Source organism: Bombina bombina, chromosome 4 (assembly GCF_027579735.1).
Source record: "Bombina bombina isolate aBomBom1 chromosome 4, aBomBom1.pri, whole genome shotgun sequence".
In the NCBI taxonomy this organism is placed as follows: domain Eukaryota; kingdom Metazoa; phylum Chordata; class Amphibia; order Anura; family Bombinatoridae; genus Bombina; species Bombina bombina.
Window position 1 is genome coordinate 54,345,548 of NC_069502.1, and position 21,001 is coordinate 54,366,548.

The following is a 21,001-nucleotide window of genomic DNA, read 5'->3' on the forward strand; positions in this document are numbered from 1 at the left end:
CCCTCCTTGTAAATCTCACATTTGATGATGGACCACAGGTTCTCAATGGGGTTCAGATCAGGTGAACAAGGAGGCCATGTCATTAGATTTTCTTCTTTTATACCCTTTCTTGCCAGCCACGCTGTGGAGTACTTGGACGCGTGTGATGGAGCATTGTCCTACATGAAAATCATGTTTTTCTTGAAGGATGTAGACTTCTTCCTGTACCACTGCTTGAAGAAGGTGTCTTCCAGAAACTGGCAGTAGGACTGGGAGTTGAGCTTGACTCCATCCTCAACCCGAAAAGGCCCCACAAGCTCATCTTTGATGATACCAGCCCAAACCAGTACTCCACCTCCACCTTGCTGGCGTCTGAGTCGGACTGGAGCTCTCTGCCCTTTACCAATCCAGCCACGGGCCCATCCATCTGGCCCATCAAGACTCACTCTTATTTCATCAGTCCATAAAACCTTAGAAAAATCAGTCTTGAGATATTTCTTGGCCCAGTCTTGACATTTCAGCTTGTGTATCTTGTTCAGTGGTGGTCGTCTTTCAGCCTTTCTTACCTTGGCCATGTCTCTGAGTATTGCACACCTTGTGCTTTTGGGCACTCCAGTGATGTTGCAGCTCTGAAATATGGCCAAACTGGTGGCAAGTGGCATCTTGGCAGCTGCACGCTTGACTTTTCTCAGTTCATGGGCAGTTATTTTGCGCCTTGGTTTTTCCACACACTTCTTGCGACCCTGTTGACTATTTTGAATGAAACGCTTGATTGTTCGATGATCACGCTTCAGAAGCTTTGCAATTTTAAGAGTGCTGCATCCCTCTGCAAGATATCTCACTATTTTTGACTTTTCTGAGCCTGTCAAGTCCTTCTTTTGACCCATTTTGCCAAAGGAAAGGAAGTTGCCTAATAATTATGCGCACCTGATATAGGGTGTTGATGTCATTAGACCACACCCCTTCTCATTACAGAGATGCACATCACCTAATATGCTTAATTGGTAGTAGGCTTTTGAGCCTATACAGCTTGGAGTAAGACAACATGCATAAAGAGGGTGATGTGGTCAAAATACTAATTTGCCTAATAATTCTGCACTCCCTGTATATATGTATATACACATATTAACACATAAATATATATGTATATACACATAGTAACACATAAATATATATGTATATACACATATTAACACATAAATATATATGTATATACACATAGTAACACATAAATATATATGTATATACACATAGTAACACATAAATATATATGTATATACACATATTAACACATAAATATATATGTATATACACATAGTAACACATAAATATATATGTATATAAGCATATTAACACATAAATATATATGTATATACGCATATTAACACATGAATATATATGTATATAAGCATATTAACACATAAATATATATGTTTATACGCATATTAACACATGAATATATATGTATATACACATATTAACACATGAATATATATGTATATACACATAGTAACACATAAATATATATGTATATACACATAGTAACACATAAATATATATGTATATAAGCATATTAACACATACATATATATGTATATAAGCATATTAACACATAAATATATATGTATATACACACAGTAACACATAAATATATATGTATATACACATAGTAACACATAAATATATATGTATATACACATACTAACACATAAATATATATGTATATACACATATTAACACATGAATATATATGTATATACACATAGTAACACATAAATATATATGTATATACACATATAAACACATAAATATATATGTATATACACATAGTAACACATAAATATATATGTATATACACATATTAACACATAAATATATATGTATATAAGCATATTAACACATAAATATATATGTATATACACATATTAACACATAAATATATATGTATATACACATATTAACACATAAATATATATGTATATACACATAGTAACACATAAATATATATGTATATACACATATAAACACATAAATATATATGTATATACACATATTAACACATGAATATATATGTATATACACATAGTAACACATAAATATATATGTATATACACATATAAACACATAAATATATATGTATATACACATAGTAACACATAAATATATATGTATATACACATATTAACACATAAATATATATGTATATAAGCATATTAACACATAAATATATATGTATATACACATATTAACACATAAATATATATGTATATACACATATTAACACATAAATATATATGTATATACACATAGTAACACATAAATATATATGTATATACACATATAAACACATAAATATATATGTATATACACATATTAACACATGAATATATATGTATATACACATAGTAACACATAAATATATATGTATATACACATAGTAACACATAAATATATATGTATATAAGCATATTAACACATAAATATATATGTATATAAGCATATTAACACATAAATATATATGTATATACACATATTAACACATGAATATATATGTATATACACATAGTAACACATAAATATATATGTATATACACATAGTAACACATAAATATATATGTATATAAGCATATTAACACATAAATATATATGTATATAAGCATATTAACACATAAATATATATGTATATACACATATTAACACATAAATATATATGTATATAAGCATATTAACACATAAATATATATGTATATACACATACTAACACATAAATATATATGTATATACACATATTAACACATGAATATATATGTATATACACATAGTAACACATAAATATATATGTATATACACATATAAACACATAAATATATATGTATATACACATAGTAACACATAAATATATATGTATATAAGCATATACATAGATATTGACTAGGAATACACAGTTCCCATTGATCACAATGTAAAGGCACTTTTCAGTGCAGTTTTTTACTAACATTGCACTCCCAACAACTTAAACCCCAAAATATTGCCTAGTGCAGTAAAGTGTATGATTTCAGCATAGATGCATCTATATTGTATGTCTGAAATGATAGAAGAGCAAAACCTCCATATCTTTTAAATTGGATCACTCTATCTAATTAGAGATGGGACATACCTTGCCCACAACAGAAGATCATACAGATTGTGTTCAATTGCCCCAGATCTTTCTTAGTTATGAAAAGGGGCAGATTCTGCAATAAATATAACATTTTAGGTAAAATTATCATTTTAATCAAATTAATTTTTGCAGAGAATTATAAATGTAAGCACGATAAATTCTGCTTAACCTTATCAATCAGTGGAGAATTATTAATTTTAAACCTTTAGGATTAGTCTCAATCTTAATAACCAAACATGAAAGGTGATCTAATATTTAAGTTAGGGGGGTATTAGGGTTAGACTTAGGTTTAGGGGTTAATACCTTTATTATAGTGGCAGCGACGTTGGCGGCGGCAGATTAGGGGTTAATACATTTAATAGGCTATGTGGGCTATGGCGGTTTAGGGGTTAATACACTTTATTAGTTATTGCGGTGGGGGATTACGCATGCGTTAGGTGTTAGTTTATTTTTCCAGGCATTTTCGGGAGTTACGGTGCTCCCATACTCAGCGCAAATCCTGCTACGGCTGCCTTTTATGGCGAGGTAAAAATGGAGTAAGATTTCTCCATTTTCGTCACGTAAGGCCTTGCGCTGGATATTGGATACCGATTTACGACGCGGTCCCATGTTAGCCTAAGGGAGTAAAAATTGGGAGCGACGGGTGAAATATACGGGCGTAACTTGTATGCTACACCCTATATGTGATACCAAAACAGCGCAAAAAACATAATTTATGTAAGAACTTACCTGATAAATTCATTTCTTTCATATTAGCAAGAGTCCATGAGCTAGTGACGTATGGGATATACATTCCTACCAGGAGGGGCAAAGTTTCCCAAACCTCAAAATGCCTATAAATACACCCCTCACCACACCCACAATTCAGTTTAACGAATAGCCAAGAAGTGGGGTAATAAAAAAGTGCGAAAGCATATAAAATAAGGAATTGGAATAATTGTGCTTTATACAAAATCATAACCACCACAAAAAAAGGGCGGGCCTCATGGACTCTTGCTAATATGAAAGAAATGAATTTATCAGGTAAGTTCTTACATAAATTATGTTTTCTTTCATGTAATTAGCAAGAGTCCATGAGCTAGTGACGTATGGGATAATGACTACCCAAGATGTGGATCTTTCCACACAAGAGTCACTAGAGAGGGAGGGATAAAATAAAGACAGCCAATTCCTGCTGAAAATAATCCACACCCAAAATAAAGTTTAACGAAAAACATAAGCAGAAGATTCAAACTGAAACCGCTGCCTGAAGTACTTTTCTACCAAAAACTGCTTCAGAAGAAGAAAATACATCAAAATGGTAGAATTTAGTAAAAGTATGCAAAGAGGACCAAGTTGCTGCTTTGCAGATCTGGTCAACCGAAGCTTCATTCCTAAACGCCCAGGAAGTAGATACTGACCTAGTAGAATGAGCTGTAATTCTCTGAGGCGGAATTTTACCCGACTCAACATAGGCAAGATGAATTAAAGATTTCAACCAAGATGCCAAAGAAATGGCAGAAGCTTTCTGGCCTTTCCTAGAACCGGAAAAGATAACAAATAGACTAGAAGTCTTACGGAAAGATTTCGTAGCTTCAACATAATATTTCAAAGCTCTAACAACATCCAAAGAATGCAACGATTTCTCCTTAGAATTCTTAGGATTAGGACATAATGAAGGAACCACAATTTCTCTACTAATGTTGTTGGAATTCACAACTTTAGGTAAAAATTCAAAAGAAGTTCGCAACACCGCCTTATCCTGATGAAAAATCAGAAAAGGAGACTCACAAGAAAGAGCAGATAATTCAGAAACTCTTCTAGCAGAAGAGATGGCCAAAAGGAACAAAACTTTCCAAGAAAGTAATTTAATGTCCAATGAATGCATAGGTTCAAACGGAGGAGCTTGAAGAGCTCCCAGAACCAAATTCAAACTCCAAGGAGGAGAAATTGACTTAATGACAGGTTTTATACGAACCAAAGCTTGTACAAAACAATGAATATCAGGAAGAATAGCAATCTTTCTGTGAAAAAGAACAGAAAGAGCAGAGATTTGTCCTTTCAAAGAACTTGCGGACAAACCCTTATCTAAACCATCCTGAAGAAACTGTAAAATTCTCGGTATTCTAAAAGAATGCCAAGAAAAATGATGAGAAAGACACCAAAAAATATAAGTCTTCCAGACTCTATAATATATCTCTCGAGATACAGATTTACGAGCCTGTAACATAGTATTAATCACGGAGTCAGAGAAACCTCTTTGACCAAGAATCAAGCGTTCAATCTCCATACCTTTAAATTTAAGGATTTCAGATCCTGATGGAAAAAAGGACCTTGTGACAGAAGGTCTGGTCTTAACGGAAGAGTCCACGGTTGGCAAGAGGCCATCCGGACAAGATCCGCATACCAAAACCTGTGAGGCCATGCCGGAGCTACCAGCAGAACAAACGAGCATTCCTTCAGAAACTTGGAGATTACTCTTGGAAGAAGAACTAGAGGCGGAAAGATATAGACAGGATGATACTTCCAAGGAAGTGATAATGCATCCACTGCCTCCGCCTGAGGATCCCGGGATCTGGACAGATACCTGGGAAGTTTCTTGTTTAGATGGGACGCCATCAGATCTATTTCTGGAAGTTCCCACATTTGAACAATCTGAAGAAATACCTCTGGGTGAAGAGACCATTCGCCCGGATGCAACGTTTGGCGACTGAGATAATCCGCTTCCCAATTGTCTACACCTGGGATATGAACCGCAGAGATTAGACAGGAGCTGGATTCCGCCCAAACCAAGATTCGAGATACTTCTTTCATAGCCAGAGGACTGTGAGTCCCTCCTTGATGATTGATGTATGCCACAGTTGTGACATTGTCTGTCTGAAAACAAATGAACGATTCTCTCTTCAGAAGAGGCCAAAACTGAAGAGCTCTGAAAATTGCACGGAGTTCCAAAATATTGATCGGTAATCTCACCTCCTGAGATTCCCAAACTCCTTGTGCCGTCAGAGATCCCCACACAGCTCCCCAACCTGTGAGACTTGCATCTGTTGAAATTACAGTCCAGGTCGGAAGCACAAAAGAAGCCCCCTGAATTAAACGATGGTGATCTGTCCACCATGTTAGAGAGTGTCGAACAATCGGTTTTAAAGATATTAATTGAGATACCTTCGTGTAATCCTTGCACCATTGCTTCAGCATACAGAGCTGAAGAGGTCGCATGTGAAAACGAGCAAAGGGGATCGCGTCCGATGCAGCAGTCATAAGACCTAGAATTTCCATGCATAAGGCTACCGAAGGGAATGATTGTGACTGAAGGTTTCGACAAGCTGTAATCAACTTTAGACGTCTCTTGTCTGTTAAAGACAGAGTCATGGACACTGAATCCATCTGGAAACCCAGAAAGGTTACCCTTGTCTGAGGAATCAAAGAACTTTTTGGTAAATTGATCCTCCAACCATGATCTTGAAGAAACAACACAAGTCGATTCGTATGAGATTCTGCTAAATGTAAAGACTGAGCAAGTACCAAGATATCGTCCAAATAAGGAAATACCACAATACCCTGTTCTCTGATTACAGACAGCAGGGCACCGAGAACCTTTGTAAAAATTCTTGGAGCTGTAGCTAGGCCAAACGGCAGAGCCACAAATTGGTAATGCTTGTCCAGAAACGAGAATCTCAGGAACTGATAATGATCTGGATGAATCGGAATATGCAGATATGCATCCTGTAAATCTATCGTGGACATATAATTCCCTTGCTGAACAAAAGGTAAGATAGTCCTTACAGTTACCATCTTGAACGTTGGTATCCTTACATAACGATTCAATATTTTTAGATCCAGAACTGGTCTGAAAGAATTCTCCTTCTTTGGTACAATGAAGAGATTTGAATAAAACCCCATCCCCTGTTCCGGAACTGGAACTGGCATAATTACTCCAGTCAACTCTAGATCTGAAACACATTTCAGAAATGCTTGAGCTTTTACTGGATTTACTGGGACACGGGAAAGAAAAAATCTCTTTGCAGGAGGTCTCAACTTGAAACCAATTCTGTACCCTTCTGAAACAATGCTCTGAATCCAAAGATTGTGAACAGAATTGATCCAAATTTCCTTGAAAAAACGTAACCTGCCCCCTACCAGCTGAGCTGGAATGAGGGCCGCACCTTCATGTGGACTTAGAAGCAGGCTTTGCCTTTCTAGCTGGCTTGGATTTATTCCAGACTGGAGATGGTCTCCAAACTGAAACTGCTCCTGAGGATGAAGGATCAGGCTTTTGTTCTTTGTTGAAACGAAAGGAACGAAAACGATTATTAGCCCTGTTTTTACCTTTAGATTTTTAATCCTGTGGTAAAAAAGTTCCTTTCCCACCAGTAACAGTTGAAATAATGGAATCCAACTGAGAACCAAATAATTTGTTACCCTGGAAAGAAATGGAAAGTAAAGTTGATTTAGAAGCCATATCAGCATTCCAAGTTTTAAGCCATAAAGCTCTTCTAGCTAAAATAGCTAGAGACATAAACCTGACATCAACTCTGATAATATCAAAAATGGCATCACAGATAAAATTATTAGCATGCTGAAGAAGAATAATAATATCATGAGAATCACGATGTGTTACTTGTTGCGCTAAAGTTTCCAACCAAAAAGTTGAAGCTGCAGCAACATCAGCCAAAGATATAGCAGGTCTAAGAAGATTACCTGAACACAGATAAGCTTTTCTTAGAAAGGACTCAATTTTCCTATCTAGAGGATCCTTAAACGAAGTACCATCTGACGTAGGAATAGTAGTACGTTTAGCAAGGGTAGAAATAGCCCCATCAACTTTAGGGATCTTGTCCCAAAATTCTAATCTGTCAGACGGCACAGGATATAATTGCTTAAAACGTTTAGAAGGAGTAAATGAATTACCCAAATTATCCCATTCTTTGGAAATTACTGCAGAAATAGCATTAGGAACAGGAAAAACTTCTGGAATAACCACTGGAGCTTTAAATACCTTATCTAAACGTTTAGAATTAGTATCAAGAGGACCAGAATCCTCTATTTCTAAAGCAATTAGAACTTCTTTAAGTAAAGAACGAATAAATTCCATTTTAAATAAATATGAAGATTTATCAGCATCAACCTCAGAGACAGAATCCTCTGAACCAGAGGAGTCATCAGAATCAGAATGATGATGTTCATTTAAAAATTCATCTGTAGGGAGAGAAGTTTTAAAAGATTTTTTACGTTTACTAGAAGGAGAAATAACAGACATAGCCTTCTTTATGGATTCAGAAACAAAATCTCTTATATTATCAGGAACATTCTGCACCTTAGATGTTGAGGGAACTGCAACAGGCAATGGTACTTTACTAAAGGAAATATTATCTGCTTTAACAAGTTTGTCATGACAATCAATACAAACAACAGCTGGAGAAATAGCTACCAAAAGTTTACAGCAGATACACTTAGCTTTGGTAGATTCAGCACTTGACAGCGATTTTCCTGTAGTATCTTCTGGCTCAGATGCAACGTGAGACATCTTGCAATATGTAAGAGAAAAAACAACATATAAAGCAAAATTGATCAAATTCCTTAAATGACAGTTTCAGGAATGGGAAAGAATGCCAAAGAACAAGCTTCTAGCAACCAGAAGCAATAAAAAATGAGACTTAAATAATGTGGAGACAAAAGTGACGCCCATATTTTTTCGCGCCAAATAAGACGCCCACATTATTTGGCGCCTAAATGCTTTTTGGCGCCAAAAATGACGCCACATCCGGAACGCCGACATTTTTGGCGCGAAATAACGTCAAAGAATGACGCAACTTCCGGCGACACGTATGACGCCGGAAACGGAAATAGAATTTTTGCGCCAAAAAAGTCTGCGCCAAGAATGACGCAATAAAATGAAGCATTTTCAGCCCCCGCGAGCCTAACAGCCCACAGGGAAAAAGTCAAATTTTAAGGTAAGAAAAAATGGTCAAATCAAAATGCATTATCCCAAATATGAAACTGACTGTCTGAAAATAAGGAAAGTTGAACATTCTGAGTCAAGGCAAATAAATGTTTGAATACATATATTTAGAACTTTATAAACAAAGTGCCCAACCATAGCTTGGAGTGTCACAGAAAATAAGACTTACTTACCCCAGGACACTCATCTACATATAGCAGATAGCCAAACCAGTACTGAAACGAGAATCAGCAGAGGTAATGGTATATATAAGAGTATATTGTCGATCTGCAAAGGGAGGTAAGAGATGAATCTCTACGACCGATAACAGAGAACCTATGAAATAGACCCCTTAGAAGGAGATCACTGCATTCAAATAGGCAATACTCTCCTCACATCCCTCTGACATTCACTGCACGCTGAGAGGAAAACCGGGCTCCAACTTGCTGCGGAGCGCATATCAACGTAGAATCTAGCACAAACTTACTTCACCACCTCCATCGGAGGCAAAGTTTGTAAAACTGAATTGTGGGTGTGGTGAGGGGTGTATTTATAGGCATTTTGAGGTTTGGGAAACTTTGCCCCTCCTGGTAGGAATGTATATCCCATACGTCACTAGCTCATGGACTCTTGCTAATTACATGAAAGAAATCGGCATTGCCGGCTTTTGCGGGCGACGTTGCATATGTAATGGAGGCCATATAATTTAATTTGTTGGTCAAATGTCAGTAGAAATCTACAAAAAAAGGAAAACTTTTCTAATGTTAGATGATGGGTTCCTTTTAACCCGGAAGCCAGACTGATCTGAGTGAATAAGGTCATCAAGCATAATCTTAAGTCTATTGGCTAGTCAACAGTTAATAGTCAGTGTTTAATAAAGAAATCGGTCTATATGAGTCTATTAATTCTGGATCCTTCCCTTTCTATGAGCAAGATTACAAGTTATGCGCTAGACCTGGTGCATAAATAACGCTAAAAATTTAGCGGTACCGCACATTCCATAGCACTTCTTGTGTTGTCCGATATGGTGCGATAAGCCTGACTTGACGTGCTTGTGCACGTTTTACCCCATAGACATCAATGGGGAAAAAGTATTAGAAAAAAACTAACATCTGCGGTTGCGGGATGGCGATCGCTTTTAAGCATTCCCCATTGATGTCTATGGGGACAAGAAGGTTACGTAAAATCCTAACACTAGGAAAAAATAAAAATAAATAACATTACAAAAAACCTCTAAAAATAAAAAAAATCTGAGATTACATAAAAAAATAAACAAAATTATCCAAAATAATAAAACTTTAAACCTAATTGAATACCCCTATAAAGACAAAAAAGCCACCCCAAAATAAAAACACCCCTAATCTAACAATAAACTACCAATAGCCCTTAAAAGCAACTTTTTTAGGGCACTGTCCTAAGTTAAACATCTCTTTTACATTAAATTTAATTACAAAATACCCCCTAACAGTAAACCCCCCCACCCAACCAAAAAAAAAAAAAAAATAACTGTAAAAAAACTAAGCTACCCATCGCCCCTAAAGGGGCATTTGTATGGGGATTGCCCTTAAAAGGACAATCAGCTCTTTAGTGGCCATTAAAAAATAAAAAAAGACCTAATTTAAAAAAAAGCCCACCCAAAAAAAAATAGGTACCATTCCTGAAGTCCAGCGGTGAAGGTCTTCTTCCAGGCAGCTCCATCTTCATCCAGCATGGAGACATCTTCTTTCATCTACTTTCATCATCCGGAGTGAAGGCGGCTACTTAAATCATATTGACTGTTCAATGCAGTCAATAGAATTTCAGTAGCTCTCATCCTATTGGCTGATTTGAAAATTTTAGCCAATAGGAGTGCAAGGTACCCCAAATATAAAAAGGTACCTTGCATTCAATCTTCAGTGTGCGGCGGACGATCATATGAAGAGGACCTCCACGTCGCTGAAGACCGCCACTGCTGAGTAGGACCAGCGCTCCGGATCCGCGCATCGGTAAAGACTGCAACGCACCTCGGAAGAACGCTCCACACCTCCGGCAAGAAGAAAGAAAATGGTCCCGTGATGGATTAAGATGCAGCCGTCTGGATCAAGACTTTTCAGTGCCTGGAAGATGATGGATGTTCGGACTTTTTGGGGGTAAGTGTTAGGATTTGTTTACATTTTTTAAGTGTTTTTTTTTTTAGATTAGGGCTTTTTTATTTTTTAATGGGTACTAAAGAGCTGATTGCCCTTTCAAGGGCAATGCCCATACAAATGCCCCTTTAGGGGCAATGGGTAGCTTAGGTTTTTTACAGTTAGGTTTTTTTAATGTTGGGGGTTTTTACTTTTAGGGGGTACTTTGTAATTTTTTAATGTAAAAGAGCTGTTTCACTTAGGGCAATGCCCTAGAAAAGGCCCCTTTAAGCGCTATTGGTAGTTTATTTTTAGATTAGGGGGTGTTTTTATTTTGGGGTGACTTTTTTGTTTTGATATGGGTATTAGATTAGGTTTTCTTCTGTAATCTTATAATTTTTTATTTTTCATCATTTTAGAGGTTTTCAATGTTATTTTTTTTATTTTTTGTAGTGTTTGGATTTTTTAATTTGTAATTTAGTTTTTTTTATTTTTAGTTTATTTTAGTTTTTTAAAATAGTAATGTTAGGTTTATTTATAGTTTATTCTTAGTTTTTTTTATTTCACAGGTAAGTTTACATTTATTAACCTGAGGGACACTCAGGTTAAATAAAATTTTCATGATTCAGATACAGCATGTAATTTTAAACAACTTTCCAATTTACTTGCATTAAAAAAAATGTGCACAGTCTTTTATATTTACACTTTTTTTGAGTCACCAGATTCTACTGAGCATGTGCAAGAATTCAAAGACTATACGTATATGCATTTGTGATTGGCTGATTGCTATCACATGGTACAAGGGGAGTGGAAATATACATAACTTTGACATTTGTTATAAAAAAATCTACTACTCATATAAAGTTCAGACTAAGTGCTATTGCATTGTCTTGTTATCTTGCATTCGTTGATTATGCAAATCTAATGTGTTGACTGGTCCTTTAAGGTAGTTATATTGTAACTTTAATTTAACAATAGCGGGTTAATAGTTTAATTTAGTGTGTTGCGATGTGGGGGGCCCGTGGGGTTAATAGGTTTAATATAGTAGTTGCGATGTGGAGGGCCAGCAGTTTAGGGATTAATACATGTATTATAGTAGTTGTGATGATGTGGGGGGGGGGGCGGCGGTTTAGGGGTTAAAATGTATCTTTTGTTAGAATTTTCCTTACTGGCTTGATTGATACTATCTGAAGAATAACATTTTTTTTAAATAAGTCAAGTATTCCTTCATAATAACATCTATATTTCTTAGTATTGTACTTTTTTGTTAATAAGATATTATTTTGTTTCCTCCTAAATTTAACACATCTGTAAAATCTAACTCTGGTCTTAAGATCCATAATCGCCAATTTCAGATCATTAAAAATATTCCATTCTGTTTTAACATTTAAAGGGATACGAAAGTCAAAATTAATCGTGCATGATTCAGATAGATCAGGTCATTTTAAGACAATTTTAAATTCACTTCTATTTTCAAATGTGCTTCATTCTCTTAGAATCCCTTGTTAAAAAATGAATAAGCACATATCATACACTAGTGAGAGCAGCTGCTAATTGGTGCCTGCACACATTTGTCTCTTGTGATTGGCTAACTATCGGCTAGATTTGGAGTTTGGCGGTAAAAGGGCTGTTAACGCTCCGCGGGTTTTTTTCTGGCCGCACCATAAATTTAACTCTGGTATTGAGAGTTCAAACAAATGCTGCGTTAGGCTCCAAAAAAGGAGCGTAGAGCATATTTACCGCAAATGCAACTCTCGATACCAGAGTTGCTTACGGACGCGGCCGGCCTCAAAAACGTGCTCGTGCACGATTCTCCCATAGGAAACAATGGGGCTGTTTGAGCTGAAAAAAAACCTAACACCTGCAAAAAAGCAGCGTTCAGCTCCTAACGCAGCCCCATTGTTTCCTATGGGGAAACACTTCCTACGTCTGCACCTAACACTCTAACATGTACCCCGAGTCTAAACACCCCTAGTCTTACACTTATTAACCCCTAATCTGCCGCCCCCGCTATCGCTGACCCCTGCATTACACTTTTAACCCCTAATCTGCCGCTCCGTAAACCGCCGCCACCTACGTTATCCCTATGTACCCCTAATCTGCTGCCCTAACATCGCCGACCCCTATGTTATATTTATTAACCCCTAATCTGCCCCCCACAACGTCGCCGACACCTACCTACACTTATTAACCCCTAATCTGCCGAGCGGACCTGAGCGCTACTATAATAAATGTATTAACCCCTAATCCGCCTCACTAACCCTATCATAAATAGTATTAACCCCTAATCTGCCCTCCCTAACATCGCCGACACCTACCTTCAATTATTAACCCCTAATCTGCCGACCGGAGCTCACCGCTATTCTAATAAATGTATTAACCCCTAAAGCTAAGTCTAACCCTAACACTAACACCCCCCTAAGTTAAATATAATTTTTATCTAACGAAATAAATTAACTCTTATTAAATAAATGATTCCTATTTAAAGCTAAATACTTACCTGTAAAATAAATCCTAATATAGCTACAATATAAATTACATTTATATTATAGCTATTTTAGGATTAATATTTATTTTACAGGCAACTTTGTAATTATTTTAACCAGGTACAATAGCTATTAAATAGTTAAGAACTATTTAATAGTTACCTAGTTAAAATAATTACAAATTTACCTGTAAAATAAATCCTAACCTAAGATATAATTAAACCTAACACTACCCTATCAATAAAATAATTAAATAAACTACCTACAATTACCTACAATTAACCTAACACTACACTATCAATAAATTAATTAAACACAATTGCTACAAATAAATACAATTAAATAAACTATCTAAAGTACAAAAAATAAAAAAGAACTAAGTTACAGAAAATAAAAAAATATTTACAAACATAAGAAAAATATTACAACAATTTTAAACTAATTACACCTACTCTAAGCCCCCTAATAAAATAACAAAGACCCCCAAAATAAAAAATTCCCTACCCTATTCTAAAATACAAAAATTACAAGCTCTTTTACCTTACCAGCCCTGAACAGGGCCCTTTGCGGGGCATGCCCCAAGAATTGCAGCTCTTTTGCCTGTAAAAAAAAACATACAATACCCCCCCCCCAACATTACAACCCACCACCCACATACCCCTAATCTAACCCAAACCCCCTTAAATAAACCTAACACTAATCCCCTGAAGATCTTCCTACCTTGTCTTCACCATCCAGGTATCACCGATCCGTCCTGGCTCCAAGATCTTCATCCAACCCAAGCGGGGGTTGGCGATCCATAATCCGGTGCTCCAAAGTCTTCCTCCTATCCGGCAAGAAGAGGACATCCGGACCGGCAAACATCTTCTCCAAGCGGCATCTTCTATGTTCTTCCATCCGATGACGACCGGCTCCATCTTGAAGACCTCCAGCGCGGATCCATCCTCTTCTTCCGACGACTAGACGACGAATGACGGTTCCTTTAAGGGACGTCATCCAAGATGGCGTCCCTCGAATTCCGATTGGCTGATAGGATTCTATCAGCCAATCGGAATTAAGGTAGGAATTTTCTGATTGGCTGATGGAATCAGCCAATCAGAATCAAGTTCAATCCGATTGGCTGATCCAATCAGCCAATCAGATTGAGCTCGCATTCTATTGGCTGTTCCGATCAGCCAATAGAATGCGAGCTCAATCTGATTGGCTGATTGGATCAGCCAATCGGATTGAACTTGATTCTGATTGGCTGATTCCATCAGCCAATCAGAAAATTCCTACCTTAATTCCGATTGGCTGATAGAATCCTATCAGCCAATCGGAATTCGAGGGACGCCATCTTGGATGACGTCCCTTAAAGGAACCGTCATTCGTCGTCTAGTCGTCGGAAGAAGAGGATGGATCCGCGCTGGAGGTCTTCAAGATGGAGCCGGTCGTCATCGGATGGAAGAACATAGAAGATGCCGCTTGGAGAAGATGTTTGCCGGTCCGGATGTCCTCTTCTTGCCGGATAGGAGGAAGACTTTGGAGCACCGGATTATGGATCGCCAACCCCCGCTTGGGTTGGATGAAGATCTTGGAGCCAGGACGGATCGGTGATACCTGGATGGTGAAGACAAGGTAGGAAGATCTTCAGGGGATTAGTGTTAGGTTTATTTAAGGGGGTTTGGGTTAGATTAGGGGTATGGGGGTGGTGGGTTGTAATGTTGGGGGGGGGGTATTGTATGTTTTTTTTTACAGGCAAAAGAGCTGCAATTCTTGGGGCATGCCCCGCAAAGGGCCCTGTTCAGGGCTGGTAAGGTAAAAGAGCTTGTAATTTTTGTATTTTAGAATAGGGTAGGGAATTTTTTATTTTGGGGGTCTTTGTTATTTTATTAGGGGGCTTAGAGTAGGTGTAATTAGTTTAAAATTGTTGTAATATTTTTCTTATGTTTGTAAATATTTTTTTATTTTTTGTAACTTAGTTCTTTTTTATTTTTTGTACTTTAGCTAGTTTATTTAATTGTATTTATTTGTAGGAATTGTGTTTAATTAATTTATTGATAGTGTAGTGTTAGGTTAATTGTAGGTAATTGTAGGTAGTTTATTTAATTAATTTATTGATAGGGTAGTGTTAGGTTTAATTATATCTTAGGTTAGGATTTATTTTACAGGTAAATTTGTAATTATTTTAACTAGGTAACTATTAAATAGTTCTTAACTATTTAATAGCTATTGTACCTGGTTAAAATAATTACAAAGTTGCCTGTAAAATAAATATTAATCCTAAAATAGCTATAATATAAATGTAATTTATATTGTAGCTATATTAGGATTTATTTTACAGGTAAGTATTTAGCTTTAAATAGGAATCATTTATTTAATAAGAGTTAATTTATTTCGTTAGATAAAAATTATATTTAACTTAGGGGGGTGTTAGTGTTAGGGTTAGACTTAGCTTTAGGGTTTAATACATTTATTAGAATAGCGGTGAGCTCCGGTCGGCAGATTAGGGGTTAATAATTGAAGGTAGGTGTCGGCGATGTTAGGGAGGGCAGATTAGGGGTTAATACTATTTATGATAGGGTTAGTGAGGCGGATTAGGGGTTAATAACTTTATTATAGTAGCGCTCAGGTCCGCTCGGCAGATTAGGGGTTAATAAGTGTAGGTAGGTGTCGGCGACGTTGTGGGGGGCAGATTAGGGGTTAATAAATATAACATAGGGGTCGGCGATGTTAGGGGCAGCAGATTAGGGGTACATAGGGATAACGTAGGTGGCGGCGATTTGCGGTCGGAAGATTAGGGGTTATTTATTTTAAGTAGCTTGCGGCGACGTTGTGGGGGGCAAGTTAGGGGTTAATAAATATAATATAGGGGTCGGCGGGGTTAGGGGCAGCAGATTAGGGGTACATAAGTATAACGTAGGTGGCGGTCGGCAGATTAGGGGTTAAAAATTTTAATCGAGTGGCGGCGATGTGGGGGGACCTCGGTTTAGGGGTACATAGGTAGTTTATGGGTGTTAGTGTACTTTAGGGTACAGTAGTTAAGAGCTTTATAAACCGGCGTTAGCCAGAAAGCTCTTAACTCCTGCTATTTTCAGGCGGCTGGAATCTTGTCGTTAGAGCTCTAACGCTCACTGCAGAAACGACTCTAAATACCGGCGTTAGAAAGATCCCATTGAAAAGATAGGCTACGCAAATGGCGTAGGGGGATCTGCGGTATGGAAAAGTCGCGGCTGAAAAGTGAGCGTTAGACCCTTTAATCACTGACTCCAAATACCAGCGGGCGCCCAAAACCAGCGTTAGGAGCCTCTAACGCTGGTTTTGACGGCTACCGCCGAACTCTAAATCTAGGCCTATGGCCTAGATTTAGAGTTCGGCGGTAAAAGGGCTGTTAACGCTCCGCGGGCTTTTTTCTGGCCGCACCATAAATTTAACTCTGGTATCGAGAGTTAAAACAAATGCTGCGTTAGGCTCTAAAAAAGGAGCGTAGAGCATATTTACCGCAAATGCAACTCTCGATACCAGAGTTGCTTACGGACGCGGCCGGCCTCAAAAACGTGCTCGTGCACGATTCTCCCATAGGAAACAATGGGGCTGTTTGAGCTGAAAAAAAACCTAACACCTGCAAAAAAGCAGCGTTCAGCTCCTAACGCAGCCCCATTGTTTCCTATGGGGAAACACTTCCTACGTCTGCACCTAACACCCTAACATGTACCCCGAGTCTAAACACCCCTAACCTTACACTTATTAACCCCTAATCTGCCGCCCCCGCTATCACTGACCCCTGCATTACACTTTTAACCCCTAATCTGCCGCTCCGTAAACCGCCGCAACCTACGTTATCCCTATGTACCCCTAATCTGCTGCCCTAACATCGCCGACCCCTATGTTATATTTATTAACCCCTAATCTGCCCCCCACAACGTCGCCGACACCTACCTACACTTATTAACCCCTAATCTGCCGAGCGGACCTGAGCGCTACTATAATAAATGTATTAACCCCTAATCCGCCTCACTAACCCTATCATAAATAGTATTAACCCCTAATCTGCCCTCCCTAACATCGCCGACACCTACCTTCAATTATTAACCCCTAATCTGACGACCGGAGCTCACCGCTATTCTAATAAATGTATTAACCCCTAAAGCTAAGTCTAACCCTAACACTAACACCCCCCTAAGTTAAATATAATTTTTATCTAACCAAATAAATTAACTCTTATTAAATAAATGATTCCTATTTAAAGCTAAATACTTACCTGTAAAATACATCCTAATATAGCTACAATATAAATTATAATTATATTATAGCTATTTTAGGATTAATATTTATTTTACAGGCAACTTTGTAATTATTTTAACCAGGTACAATAGCTATTAAATAGTTAAGAACTATTTAATAGTTACCTAGTTAAAATAATAACAAATTTACCTGTAAAATAAATCCTAACCTAAGATATAATTAAACCTAACACTACCCTATCAATAAAATAATTAAATAAACTACCTACAATTACCTACAATTAACCTAACACTACACTATCAATAAATTAATTAAACACAATTGCTACAACTAAATACAATTAAATAAACTATCTAAAGTACAAAAAATAAAAAAGAACTAAGTTACAGAAAATAAAAAAATATTTACAAACATAAGAAAAATATTACAACAATTTTAAACTAATTACACCTACTCTAAGCCCCCTAATAAAATAACAAAGACCCCCAAAATAAAAAATTCCCTACCCTATTCTAAAATACAAAAATTACAAGCTCTTTTACCTTACCAGCCCTGAACAGGGCCCTTTGCGGGGCATGCCCCAAGAAGTTCAGCTCTTTTGCCTGTAAAAAAAAACATACAATACCCCCCCCCCAACATTACAACCCACCACCCACATACCCCTAATCTAACCCAAACCCCCCTTAAATAAACCTAACACTAATCCCCTGAAGATCTTCCTACCTTGTCTTCACCATCCAGGTATCACCGATCCGTCCTGGCTCCAAGATCTTCATCCAACCCAAGCGGGGGTTGGCGATCCATAATCCGGTGCTCCAAAGTCTTCCTCCTATCCGGCAAGAAGAGGACATCCGGACCGGCAAACATCTTCTCCAAGCGGCATCTTCTATGTTCTTCCATCCGATGACGACCGGCTCCATCTTGAAGACCTCCAGCGCGGATCCATCCTCTTCTTCCGACGACTAGACGACGAATGACGGTTCCTTTAAGGGACGTCATCCAAGATGGCGTCCCTCGAATTCCGATTGGCTGATAGGATTCTATCAGCCAATCGGAATTAAGGTAGGAATATTCTGATTGGCTGATGGAATCAGCCAATCAGAATCAAGTTCAATCCGATTGGCTGATCCAATCAGCCAATCAGATTGAGCTCGCATTCTATTGGCTGATCGGAACAGCCAATAGAATGCGAGCTCAATCTGATTGGCTGATTGGATCAGCCAATCGGATTGAACTTGATTCTGATTGGCTGATTCCATCAGCCAATCAGAAAATTCCTACCTTAATTCCGATTGGCTGATAGAATCCTATCAGCCAATCGGAATTCGAGGGACGCCATCTTGGATGACGTCCCTTAAAGGAACCGTCATTCGTCGTCTAGTCGTCGGAAGAAGAGGATGGATCCGCGCTGGAGGTCTTCAAGATGGAGCCGGTCGTCATCGGATGGAAGAACATAGAAGATGCCGCTTGGAGAAGATGTTTGCCGGTCCGGATGTCCTCTTCTTGCCGGATAGGAGGAAGACTTTGGAGCACCGGATTATGGATCGCCAACCCCCCCTTGGGTTGGATGAAGATCTTGGAGCCAGGACGGATCGGTGATACCTGGATGGTGAAGACAAGGTAGGAAGATCTTCAGGGGATTAGTGTTAGGTTTATTTAAGGGGGGTTTGGGTTAGATTAGGGGTATGTGGGTGGTGGGTTGTAATGTTGGGGGGGGGGGTATTGTATGTTTTTTTTTACAGGCAAAAGAGCTGAAATTCTTGGGGCATGCCCCGCAAAGGGCCCTGTTCAGGGCTGGTAAGGTAAAAGAGCTTGTAATTTTTGTATTTTAGAATAGGGTAGGGAATTTTTTATTTTGGGGGTCTTTGTTATTTTATTAGGGGGCTTAGAGTAGGTGTAATTAGTTTAAAATTGTTGTAATATTTTTCTTATGTTTGTAAATATTTTTTTATTTTCTGTAACTTAGTTCTTTTTTATTTTTTGTACTTTAGATAGTTTATTTAATTGTATTTATTTGTAGCAATTGTGTTTAATTAATTTATTGATAGTGTAGTGTTAGGTTAATTGTAGGTAATTGTAGGTAGTTTATTTAATTATTTTATTGATAGGGTAGTGTTAGGTTTAATTATATCTTAGGTTAGGATTTATTTTACAGGTAAATTTGTAATTATTTTAACTAGGTAACTATTAAATAGTTCTTAACTATTTAATAGCTATTGTACCTGGTTAAAATAATTACAAAGTTGCCTGTAAAATAAATATTAATCCTAAAATAGCTATAATATAAATGTAATTTATATTGTAGCTATATTAGGATTTATTTTACAGGTAAGTATTTAGCTTTAAATAGGAATCATTTATTTAATAAGAGTTAATTTATTTCGTTAGATAAAAATTATATTTAACTTAGGGGGGTGTTAGTGTTAGGGTTAGACTTAGCTTTAGGGGTTAATACATTTATTAGAATAGCGGTGAGCTCCGGTCGGCAGATTAGGGGTTAATAATTGAAGGTAGGTGTCGGCGATGTTAGGGAGGGCAGATTAGGGGTTAATACGATTTATTATAGGGTTAGTGAGGCGGATTAGGGGTTAATAACTTTATTATAGTAGCGCTCAGGTCCGCTCGGCAGATTAGGGGTTAATAAGTGTAGGTAGGTGTCGGCGACGTTGTGGGGGGCAGATTAGGGGTTAATAAATATAACATAGGGGTCGGCGATGTTAGGGGCAGCAGATTAGGGGTACATAGGGATAACGTAGGTGGCGGCGATTTGCGGTCGGAAGATTAGGGGTTAATTATTTTAAGTAGCTTGCGGCGACGTTGTGGGGGGCAAGTTAGGGGTTAATAAATATAATATAGGGGTCGGCGGGGTTAGGGGCAGCAGATTAGGGGTACATAAGTATAACGTAGGTGGCGGTCGGCAGATTAGGGGTTAAAAATTTTAATCGAGTGGCGGCGATGTGGGGGGACCTCGGTTTAGGGGTACATAGGTAGTTTATGGGTGTTAGTGTACTTTAGGGTACAGTAGTTAAGAGCTTTATAAACCGGCGTTAGCCAGAAAGCTCTTAACTCCTGCTTTTTTCAGGCGGCTGGAATCTTGTCGTTAGAGCTCTAACGCTCACTGCAGAAA

The 21,001-nt window shown here is 37.6% G+C and overlaps 1 protein-coding gene across 1 annotated transcript in view; it reads right to left on the bottom strand.

Annotated features, from left to right (window-relative positions):
- The window catches only part of LOC128656856 (embryonic protein UVS.2), a 169,084-nt gene that overhangs the window by 139,550 nt on the left and 8,533 nt on the right, over positions 1–21,001 (bottom strand). Inside the window, exon 2 of the mRNA XM_053711022.1 lies at positions 3,137–3,212. Coding sequence (XP_053566997.1) covers positions 3,137–3,212 — 76 coding nt within the window. The remainder of the gene's footprint in view (positions 1–3,136; positions 3,213–21,001) is intronic.